Raw genomic sequence first — 12,864 nt, forward strand, 5'->3', positions numbered from 1 at the left:
AAACTCAACTCAACTCATATTGACGAGCCAAACACTCTTTAAAAGGATAAAATATATTTTAAGAAATTAAGTTTAAAAAAACCAAGTCACTAGGTTGGTTTGTGTATGTGCAGCCGCTTCTTCCAACCACATTCATGTTTGAATTCCAACCAGATGCAAATAAATTTTTTTTTTTTTTTGGTTATTTGCATATATAGCAAAATGAGGATGAAATATTGCAAAAATATTCATGTTTAAAACTAATTACAAATATGGAAAAAAATTTCCTTCACCCCATAGAAAATGTCCTAATGACGTGAAAATTCGTTCTAGGCATAAACTTCCCCATTTTTTAAATCTATTCGTCATAAATCTATTATTGCTAGACTTATTTTTCAACAATAGTTTCAAATTTAGCAAAATTAATCTTCAATTATAGAAAATGTCCAAAAATCCCACTGAAAAGCACTGAATTACCAATTTTTTAAGTCTATCATCGATATTACACTCTTATAATATGTCTCTATCACTGATATTTTTATATAACTATTATAATTCTACCAAAGGATTGTAAGAGTCAAATAATGATAATATACTATCACGGAAGCACTTTTATATCAATAAAATATAATATAGGTCTCTGACATCGATATTTACTAATCTATCAGTGATAACACATTATTAGTGATAGAATTTTATAACCAATAAGCTTCTATTGGTGAAAACATATTTGCTTCATTTTTTTTTAGTTTCTATAATTGGTAAAAGTTGGTCCACTAATAAATCTATGACTAAAAGAAGTGTATGAGCGATAGATTTTATCATTATTAAACTTCTATTGTTTATATAAGCTTATCATTAAAAACATGTTAAAGCTATTCACGTTTTTTATCTAGTCGCTAATGTTTCTATCGTTATATATATAAAAGTCTACTAATGATAAAATTCGATTACTTATAGATTTTGTTATTGGTGATAGAATTAGTATTGGTGATAGAATTAGTATAATATCGATCCACTTCTATCACTAATAACCTTCATGTTATGTCATTCCAAAATTTGACAATGAATTAATCCGAGAATTTCATCCTCAAAAGTCTTATATTTTCATTAATTGAAACAAACTTCCATTACGGTTGATGTCCAAAATTACAGTACACAAACTTGATTTTATCGCAACACAATGTTGATTTTAGTTTTTTAATATTGTCACCCTTTTTCTTTTTTTTGAAAAACTATCACTTAGTTTTAATGCTTGTATATGAATGATGACTTCTTTCACGAATATATTTGTTAATGAGTATAAATTTGTTTGATTCGTGGATTTGGGGTGGCCGTAGGATCTTTAGAATCAATTCATAGACCTTTTTGGATTTGAAATATTTTCAAATTTACTTAAATCATTTTAGTTTTTTTTTTCTTTCCTTTTCTTTCTTCCTGGCAATGGCAAGAGAAGGTACAAATGTTATAATTTTGGGTAATTAGAATGGATAGCCATTGTTAGAATAATTATTAACTATGTAGCAACATTTTAAAAAAATTGCAAATATAGCAAAATCTATCGGTGATAGATTTCTATCGTTGATAGACTCCTATGGTTTATCAGTGATAGACCAACATTTGCTACATGGTCTATCGGTGGTAGACTCCTATCATTGATAGATTTTGACAAATTTTGCTATATTTGTAATTTTTTAAAAATGTTGCTATATACTTAATTATTTTAAATATAATTGCTACATTTGCAACTATCAAAAAAAAATTCAAAATTGATTTTTTTCTAATAGTTCAATTATCTGTATTCACATACTATCATAACACTACCTTTCATATTCTTTTCTTCAAACACATATTACCATAACACTAGAATCATCATAATCCTAGAATTATAATAATCCTTTTCCTTCATAACTCTTTCCTTCCCCTCCAAAAAAAAAAAAAAAGGAAAGGTGGAAGAAATGGTTAAATTTACAACTACTTTCGAATGTTGTTAGATCCTCAATTAACTGGATAATTACAAATATAATACTATATTCAAAATATTAGCACATATATATAGCAACATTTTTAAAAAATTATAAACATAACAAAATCTGTCAAAGTTTATCACTATTATACTATGTTGAAAATATCGATTTATCATTAATATCCCTTATATTTGTAATTTTTTTAAAAAAATGTTGCTACACACTTGATTATTATTCCTAAAATTGTTACCTATTATAATTACTCTTAATTAATTAGCCTTCCTAAAAATGTTAAGAGTCATTTTCAAATATAACATAATAGACCAAAATATTTACAAAATACAAAAAAAAATTCATATAAATGATTATCATTGATAGACTTTATCATAACACTAACCATCCATAACTCAACCTTTCCCCCCAAACGACCATTAATATAGCAAAAGACATTGATAAACTGATAACCCTAACAAGAGTTGGGTTACCATAACTCAACCCTAAATTGATAACCCTTGGGCCAAACGGCTCTATAGTGTTTATCGTTGATAAAATATTAAATTTTGCTATATTTTGTAAACGTTTTTAGCAGTTTTGTCATTTACAATAATTTTCTTGCAATTTTACTTAATATTTTTTTTTCTTTTCTCTTTATAATTTTTCATTTTTCTTAAAATGATAAAATTCAAACATTTATACTCTATAAAATATATAGTTTGCATATTTATACCAAATAAGTTATGTTTATGCTGGCAGGATAATAACTATTTATTAACAATTAGGATGATATGGTCAAAGTAAACTTTGGCTCCTTCATTTGTAGAGGTGGGTTTCAACTCAATGCGAAGGAGGAGGGAGAGGATTTTAATTTACCAACTTTTGTCATTATGAGTTATAAATCCTAATAAATAATCTCTAAATTATATTGACTAAGACATGATAGGTAAATGTCATGATAAATATTTGGTCGAGAGCACACTCTGATGTCTATGCTCAAATATAATATCTGAAATGTTACTCTAAAGCCAAATATAAACTAAATTAAGAGATCAAAGTGTTACATGCTCGAAAATTAAATTTTTCTAATCGTATTTATGTTCAATATTTATCAAATGATCAATGTTAACCTCTCGATTTAACAAGGTATACCAATTTTTAGTCTAAAGTGTTTATCTGCATAGTTCACCGGTTTATGGTATATGATTGCATTATTGATTTCTAGGATGTTAATCAATAACTCTATCTATTGGGCTATAATTTTGTTGACAAATGTATCCGTTTATTTTCATGCACAACCCAAATGATACAAAACCACATATTAAATTATGCAAACTTTGCTATATAATCGAGGTTAAATGGTTTGGCCTTTTTATCTTATGCATTCAAAATATTTAAGAATTATATGTATACATTTTTTAACACCATGTGAAGTAGGAAAATCGAACCCTATAAAGTTTTTACTCGGGTCGGATAAAATAGGTTGAGTAACCGTAATTATACCAAAACTTCCGATTAAATGTAGACTTTTGTGGAAGGTGGAAACCAAAATAACTCTTCTAAGTAGAGGCATTTGTTTATTGATACAATGGAAAAAAAAAATTCCCCAATATAATCATGAATGAGAAAAAAGAACAGCTCTTTATCTTTACAAAAATAAGTATAGGAAGAAAAAACAAACAAACAAACACTAAGAAATCTTACATGATATGTAAAACCCAAAACCTCTTAAGAAGAACTAATGGAACTTGAGATGGACAAGAAAGAGAGGGACTAGACTCTGTTGTCTACTTTGGCATTATTAATGTTATGTGGGAACTTATTGGAATTGGATCTCCTTCTCTTGATCACAATGAACCATGTAATAAGTTCAAGAACAAAGGCCACAGCCCCCAAGAAGATGATGACTCCGGTGTAAGCTCTTCTCCATTTATTTTCAGGACTCAAGATTTTTAAACCTTCAAACACATTGATGATACTCATAATGATCACACTGTATCCTATGGAGTGATGGTAAATATTCCAATAAATTCTGTACTTATGATCCTTGTTTGGCCTCAAAAGCAAAGCAAAAACCTGTTTGAAAAAAGAAAACAAATCCAAAACCATTTAAGTTGTGATAATGACTCAAGTAGATTTCAGAGGGATTCTTTTGTATGGTTTAATTTAAATTACCTGAAGAGTTCCTAAGGCGAACAGAGCAATCCCAATGTTGCGATGAGTAGTGTATTGAACTGCAGCCGACTCGCCGCCGAGTTTGATACCGGTAGCCCAACCGGCAACACCGACAGCGTAGGCGGAGGTCTGGCAGGCAACATGAAGGTAAAACCAAGCAGGATCTGCAGCCTTAAAGACCTTCAAATATCTAGCGAAAATGGCTCCCATGGGCATTAAGGTCCCCCAACTCACAGCATTCAAAACTCCATGAATCTGAATATCAAAACCCACAAATTAGACCAAATCCTCAAAAGGGTTTCACAAATGGAGAAAATTAAACAGACCCAGATTATTAAAAAAAAAAAAAAAAAAAAAAACAGACTTGAGACTTACGTTTCTTCTCTTGAGAACAGAATCCACTGCCACGGTGCTAGACCCAGTAAGCAAATCCAGAGTACCAAGTGACTGTCGATTGTCACCGACAGGGTTATGGGAAGCTGGAGATCCTTGATTCATGGGACCCTCTTGCCAGACCTGATTGATAGTGGTTAAACCAGGGGGAAGATTAATAGTTGCAAAAATAGTCATTTCACTGTTGGTATAAGTGGCGGAAAGTTGAGGAACTTCAAAGCTCAAGCTGCTCTGTTGCATAGTTGGAAAAGGTAGATCAATACTTGAAGTGTAAACATGGGGAAGACCAGAGGAATTTCTGTAAGCGATGAGAGCTTGAGAACCGAACATGGCGAGGCTTTGCTGGTTAATGGCCCAAGCAATCCATTGATTGGAAGTGGTAGAAGGGCGTCTGAAGGCGATTTTGAGAGTGGAGTTTGAAGGATGGTAAGTCCAATGAAGGAAAGAGTTGAGAACTGGATGATCTACACAAGCTGCAAAGACTTCATTGTTGGCGAAACCATTGTAGGTTCTGCAAGTTTGCGCTGAAGCGGAAAGGGAAAAAGATAAGAGAAACAGAGCAGCGATGAAAAAGGATTGGAGTTTTGTTGCCATGGCGGATTGGGGGGTTTTGGAAATGGGAACTGAGAAGAGAAGATGTGGGAATTTGAGTAGAAATGTAGTGAATTTATAGGGGAATGGATTTATTTTGAATTTTATATTTCAGTTAGGAATGAGGAAATGGGGAAGAAGAATACAAATTAGTCCACACGGCTTGCGGGAAGGAAGTCTAATTTTTACTATTCTTTTTTCCTAAAAGGGCTTTTCAAACTTGATTACTCCGTCTAGGTCTTCCCCGGTCTTCATTACTCTCCTTTGTTTGACCACTATTCTTATCATTCATTTTCTTTAATTAAGAATTTGTATCCAAATTTGAACCACAAACCTTCGATCCTAACCGTAGTTATTAGAATAGTCTTTAAAATTTATAACTGTACGTTGCGAAATATATTTTAAAGATTTAAAACATTCTTACCCGCTTAAATTGTTAAATTAACTTGAAATTAGTTAATTCAGTTTGAAATTAGTTTAATGACAATAAAAAAAAAAAAAAGATATTACAGTAAAAAAAACAATTATAGATAACAAAGATTTTTCTTTTTTTTTTTTTTTTTAAAAAAAAAAAACAATAAACTTGCAACGAGAACTAAATTTTAGATTTATTACAAATATAAGAATTGAAATTGGAAAAATTTAAAGCATATGAATCCAAAGTGTTATTTTATCTTAAAAAGTCAAGGTTGTCATCAAATATAGTAAAATGAACTAAAATATTTACATAAATGTTTACAAATATAGCAAAATATCGTAGTGTATTTGTGATAAACCACGATAGCTAGACTACTGTTTGTTTCTATCATGACATAGATGAACATGTATAATGGTCTATGAATATATAGTAATCTATCGTGATAAACAGTGATCTTTAGCCGTTTTTTTAAATTTAAAATAAATTTATTATACAACTGTAATTATTGTCTACCTAACATCATTCGAGTGATATTCTCATCTTCATCTTTAACGTAGTAAAGATTAACAAAGATAATGATAGTTAAAACTGAATCTAAGTCATTAATAATTGAATTTAAAATAAAATAAAGATTTATACAATTAGAAAAAAAAAGTTATAATTTGACCACTAAATTTTAGTGAAAACATCACTTGAATGACCTCAAAATAAAATAAACCCACCAATGAAGTGTAGAAGTTAAAGAATCACATTAGTATTATAATTAATTAAAATCAATGTCTTTATATTGTGATTAATGAAATTTTTTAATCATCACTTGACCACTAACTACCACATTAATTATTTTACTTAAAAGAATAGGGAATGTGTAAAATGGGGGTCTCAAGTCAATTATTTTATAGAAAAAGCCAATATAATATTCCACACAACTTTTCAATTACTATATTTTGTATATATAATATTCCACACAACAAAACAATGCCGTGTGAAAAGAAAACTTGTTTCATAGAAAGAGAAAAAAAAAAAAAAAAAACTAGTAGTGGAGAGAGATTTATTTTAGTACAATGTACAATAAAGTTCGGGTCGAAAATTAAAGTCGTACATGTCATGTCAATTGGGCTAGTCGTTGAGACAAATCTATATATAAATTTTTTAAGAGTTGGAAGTATTATTTAGTTCATAAGGTTAAAGGTAGTTGGTTTAACTCAACAATAATTAGAATGCATTAATTTTTTTACGTTGAAATTTAAAGCCCAATAGATCGTGGTGTTTTCTTTTTTGTTTTCTGGTTTTCGTTCCTTGTTTGACAAGATTGCGTATGATAATTATTCTATTTTCTGTTTCTAGAAAAAAAATAAACACAAACAAAAATTTGTTTAGTAATCATTTTTTGTTTCTCGTTTCTTGTGTTATTTTTTCTAACATTTTCATTTAGTTTTTAGTTTACATGTATTTTAATGATGTAAAACATCAAAACAAAATATATAGAATTCATTAAAATATAAAAAAAATTAATTATAAAGCATTAACATTATCAAATACAAATAAATCTCTCGTCATAAAATTAGTAACTATAATACAATAGATTTTATTAATTATATGTTAAACTTTAATTTGAAATATTATTTTTCATTCAATTCATTTGTTTTAAATGATCTTGATTCAAATCAATCATATTATTATGTAAATGTCATAGTTGTAAAATATAATATCAAAGATAAACTAAATGAATATCTGAGTAGAAAAGTATATACAATGTAAAATTCAATATAATAAAATTAAAATTAAAATAACATATAAACAAGCATTTTGCAAAATTTGAAATTAAAAATTCAGAATGTTTAAACAAAGATATAAAATATTTAAATTTGGAAGATCAAAATAAAATATAAATTTAAATATTGAAAAGTTTAAAGTTCAAAATAAAAATAAACTATGTAAATACAAAAAAAAAAACAACAACAACAAAATATGAATAGAGAAATCGTCAAAAATAGAAAAAAAACCAAACTATTTATATTTTGTAGAAAAATCAAATATGATGAATTTTATTTTTTAAAAAAATACCAAATAAATGTAGCTAAAGAGAAAAGAAAATTAAAAATTAAATATGAAATTCGAAAATCAAATAATACATAAATCTAAATATTAAAATAATTTAAAATTTAAAATTAAATTAAACACGTAAAAACAAGAAAATAAAAAAAAAATTATACATATATATGAAAAATCAATAATGTAAAGAAATAAAATAAATTAAGAAATATTAAACATATAAATATGAAAAATTATAAAAGAAAATACAAAAAGGACAAAAATAGATTGAATCATAGATAACTATGGATATGAGCCAACTAAGAATTTTAAGAAATATATTATATGAAATCAAATAAAATAAAAACAGCATCGGGAGAAATTACTTTCCATAGTTTCTCAGTTTTTGTCTAGTTTTGAGAAATGTTCATTAAAATTTGGGAATAAAAACGAAAATAGTTACTAAACACGTCTGTTTCTTAAAAAATGAAAAACAGAAAGATAAAAAAGAAATTATCAAACATGCCCTAAAGATCTATGTTTTCAAATTGAAATGAGTTAGAATTTTACATGTTTATGTAGTGTACTCTGAAAATTGGAAATTAAGCCATAGGGCCCAACTAATAATTTTAGTATCGTTAAAATTAGTTTTGAATTTTACATTATATAATTTTCTTTTACTAAGATAATCATTTAGGTTATCTTTAATATTTTAGAACCACGACATTTACATAATAATATAATTAAGTTGAATTTGAATCAACGTCATTTAAGAGAAATGAATTGAATGTACATGTATTTAGATTATCTTTAATATTTTATAAACATGTATATGAGATCTTTCAAACATTTGAAATACATATCACACTTTACCTTGTTCATTAAACTATTAACTCGTTATATTAACATGAAACATAGGTGTTGGTATATCGCACCATCAAATGGTGACGTAATTCTCTCAACATATAGGTACAGTTCTAACTATATCCTTCTCCATATAGGCACAACGAATTGCACCTTCACCAATATAATGTACAAGGAACATAGGTTTGTCAGCCTTTACATCAATAACGGAAAACCACTATGTGCACATAACTGGTCATATAAAGAGAACATATAAAATAGAACATATAGGCATAGCTTCATGAAAAACATGCTTGAAATCTTATCTTTGAACACATGCTTGCTTAAATCTCTTTGAGATCACATAATCGTAGGACATGCTTGAAAATAGTTTATAGATCATGAATTCCCAAACATGCTTAGAAACATTTAATTTTAAACTTATGTTTATAAATAAACATATCAAAATCACTTTGTCACTCACAAACTTGTGGCTCAATTCTTGGCTTGAAAATCCTTATAACTTCTTTTGTCCTAAAATAAATTATATTTAGGCGTTAACTAACCTCTTTTACCTTATACAATATTCAAACTTTACTCAAAATTGGCAAAAACATTAAAAAAAAAAAAAAAAACTAAAAGTGTCCTTTTGGCATGGCATACCATGACAATACTTATCAACCCTCACACTCTCTTTTGGGGTCAGATTAGTAATTAGAGAATGGACTCTGAGAGAGGGTGTAACACAAGTATACTTAACTTTGGAGTCCATATGATTGAGCCATTAAACAGGAAATTGCTCAAAGTACACCTTAGTTAATGATAATAATAAAATTACATGATATATTAGTTATATTTTAGTCAATTTTAATTGAAAATTTGAGAGTATAATCACAATTACCATCATACTTTGTGTAATTTTTGTAATTTATCCACATTAAAATTTTTTGGAATATGTTCGCAATTGGCATAGTCTCAATATTTTGGTCGTTTTGGTTGTTTAATACATTTTGGTCGTTTAATACATTTTCATAAATTTAAATATATGCTTTCATAAATTTTGGTCGTTTAATACATTTTCGTTACACAATTGGCATAGTCTCAATATTTTAAAAGATATGTATTTATCCACTAATTTTACTTAGAAGGATTAAGAATATATTAACAATAGAACTTGTGATATTTACGTATAATAAGGTTTTAGAATTTTAATTGAGAGTAAAATACATTTTTGGTTCCTAATGTTTTGAGTTGATACCTATTTGGTTTTTGAAATTTCAAAACAAACACTTCAATTTATGAGGTTTAAGAAATAATTCTAAGTTTACGTGATCGTCAATTGAGTAACTGAAAAATGATGTGGCGATGGGGTGTAAGAGTAACGCGACAACCCAATTAACTCAGGTTGGATTTGAAAAAATCGGTTTAACCCAGTCCAACCCCAATTAATGATATGTATATTAATATCATTATTATTATTAATTTAGTAAGAGGAAAAAAAAGTAGGTTACAAACTTACGCCTCATCTTCACTTTGTTTGGCTTCAGTCTTCACCCCGCACCTCATCTCTTTGACTCACCTTCTCCCTCTCATCTCGGTCTCTCATCTCTGGCATTCGTCGTCTCCTTCTTAGTCATCGATTTTTACTATCTTTTTCTCAACTCGAAATCTAACTTATAATAGGTTGGGTTAGGTTGGAAATACTTACACAGTTAAATTTTGTTGATTATACTTTGGTTATGTGGAAATATAACTTAATTAAATAATATTTTTAGGCTTCTGTGTCAATTGAATCCGTCGTTCCTCTTCTCCCTCTCCCATCTTTTCCTTCCTCTGACCTTTTGCTCTTTCAGTCGTTGCCATTGTCGCTCCATCACTGCCACAAATGACGATCTCCAATAAACAGATGTTTCAGCAGATTTTGACTAGAATACTCCCTCCTCCAGAAATAGTGTTCCCCATTTTACTTCTTCCTTTTCTTCTCCATTAAACTGTCACAACCACCCACACGCTGCTAACTACCACTGCTCTCAGTTGTCGTTCCTTTCTCATGATGCTTTTTCTTTTTTTTTTTTTACCTTGTGCTATTTGGGGTGTAACTGTGTAAGAGATTAAATTAGGGTTTGGAGAATGAAATTGTTATGATTGCAGGGACTAATTTAAAGCTTTAACAATCAAAATCATCTTGAAGATTGGTAAAACCTAAGATAATGGAATGAGACAATTTGAATTTGAGTTTTTTTTTTTTTTTTGCCTGATTGTATATTCAATTTTCTTTATTTGAAGACGAATTTGTGAAGAGCTAGAAATTTCGAATTTTTGGTGAATTTGAAATTTGGAATCAATGGGTTTGAAATCAACTTTGTTCTGTGTTTAAAAATGAGTGGTTGTGTTCTTGTGCAAGAAAGAGAAGGTTGTGACGAAGAAGATGGAGGAGAAATAGAGAAGTGAAAATTGGAACAGAGGAAAAACGAAAATGAAATAACATAAAGAAATGAAACAAAATAAAATAAAATAATAGAGGTGACACCACATTATTCCATTAATCGATTAACTGTTAAATAAGGTTAGGGATCAAAACATTTAGCAAAATTCAGATATCCATGAACATCTATTAGGGATATTGATAGACACTAATAAAAATTGATATGTATTTGATAGAATATACCTTAAATGTTAAGTAAGATTTGAATGTGAACGTATCACTTTTTTTAAACACACTTTAATTCTTACTTTTGTAAAAGTATCATGCATATATCCTCATTTTAACATCTATTATATCAATTTAGTGTATTCTTTTCCATAATCGGATTCTTTATCCTGAATTCAATAAATATCATATTTTTATATAAAATAATCGATATTATATCTCACAAAGATAAATTGCATTTATTTCTCTTATAATCAAGTTCTTAACAAATAATCTAAAGCAAACAATATAATGATATATGATATAACATTCTAAATAATTATTTAAAATTCCAAATTAATAATTAAAAAAAGATTGCAAAATTCATAGTTGGTATGTTTTAATGTTATTCGTAATCATACTAACTGTCTATATTTAGGAGTGATTTTAACATAGTTAACATTATTTTTCTTGTTTTAAACATGATAAATGGTTAAAAATAAAATAAAAAAATTGATAAAATATTTAATTTTTATAGAAAAATGTAATGAATTTGGTCTTTTTTAACTATATTTTAAAATAATTTTTTTTATTTTTTTTTTAAAAAGTCCATTTTAAAAATATGTCTAAACATTTTTTTTATAGAAAGTCTTTCGGTGGTTCATTTTCGTGTAAATTGTTTGCTATTTTTTCTTTTTTCTTTTTTTGGAAAAAATTCGCTTCTAAAAATATGTCAAAAAAAAACACTTTTTTTTTTACTTTGGTTTTGAATATTTAAAGGCGTAAAATTAAATATTAAATTAATTTGAGTAATTAAAAATAAACTTAAAGAATATTTTTAATTTTCTTTCTTTTTCAACTTTCTTTTTAATCATTGTTTTAAATATAGTAAAATTTTAAAATCTATCGATACTTGTCTATCATATATATATATATATATATTATTGATATATTATGAAATTTTCTTGTATCTTTAAATATTTTTAATAGTTATTTTATTTAAAATGTTTTTCTGAAAAATACAATTACCTGTCGAGCCATTTAAAAAAAATAGCAAAATATTAAAACTATTTACAAAATATAACAAAATTCATTAAACTTTTTGTAATTCATTTAAAAATTTTGCTATATTTTATAAACAATTTTATTTTTTTCGTGCTATTCGTAACCATTTCCATTTTAAAAGCTATCGAAAACTCCAAACTAAAGTCCATTCTTTTTTCCCTTTTGTTTTTTTGTGTTTTTTTTTTGGTCCCTTTCAAGAAAAAATGCAATTGGGGTAAGCAAGTAGGAGGAAAAGGAAATAAAGTATAAAGGAATCAACGTTGGCATACACATTTGGAGATAGCGCCAATTTTCCATGAAAGCTTTTTAAAAATCTTCAAAATCGATTTCACATTTCAACAAAAACGGGTTTAAGAAAACAAATTATTTATGGTTCACGACCCCCCAAAAAAAAACCTAAAGACAAAATCCACTAATTAATTAATTAATATTAGGGTTTAAATTTGCATTATTTTATGTAATTTTATAAGTACAAATTAATTAACCATGTATATTTGGTTACATTGAAAAAAACCGTGTAAAAATACTCGTAAACTTTCAAACATTTCAAAAATTCTTTATACTTCTAAAAAACATAAAAAAATATTTTTGAGAAAAACCATTAAAGCTTTGATAACAAAAGTTTAAAAATATTTTTATTGATCCAAATTTCTCATCAATTTTCTCACGGACCAAAATAAAAACCTAAATTTTAAGTTTATTTAACCATTAGCACACGGTGATAAATTATAAATACCTTAATTTTATTTCTCTATTAACGCATAGTGAGAGGTCAT

At 27.4% G+C, this 12,864-nt stretch overlaps 1 protein-coding gene across 1 annotated transcript; it reads right to left on the minus strand.

The window, feature by feature from the left end:
• Positions 1–3,483: 3,483 nt before the first annotated feature.
• LOC103495626 (cytochrome b561 and DOMON domain-containing protein At5g47530-like) lies at positions 3,484–5,163 on the minus strand. The gene is made up of 3 exons (XM_008457248.3): positions 4,491–5,163; positions 4,116–4,370; positions 3,484–4,016 (listed from the first exon to the last, which is right to left on the minus strand). Exons 1-3 carry the CDS (start codon positions 5,100–5,102, stop codon positions 3,714–3,716), a joined length of 1,170 nt encoding a protein of 389 aa, XP_008455470.1. The 5' UTR covers positions 5,103–5,163; the 3' UTR covers positions 3,484–3,713.
• Between the last annotated feature and the right edge of the window lie 7,701 nt (positions 5,164–12,864).

The sequence above is a fragment of the Cucumis melo genome, chromosome 1 (genome assembly GCF_025177605.1).
Source record: "Cucumis melo cultivar AY chromosome 1, USDA_Cmelo_AY_1.0, whole genome shotgun sequence".
Taxonomy (NCBI): Eukaryota; Viridiplantae; Streptophyta; class Magnoliopsida; order Cucurbitales; family Cucurbitaceae; genus Cucumis; species Cucumis melo.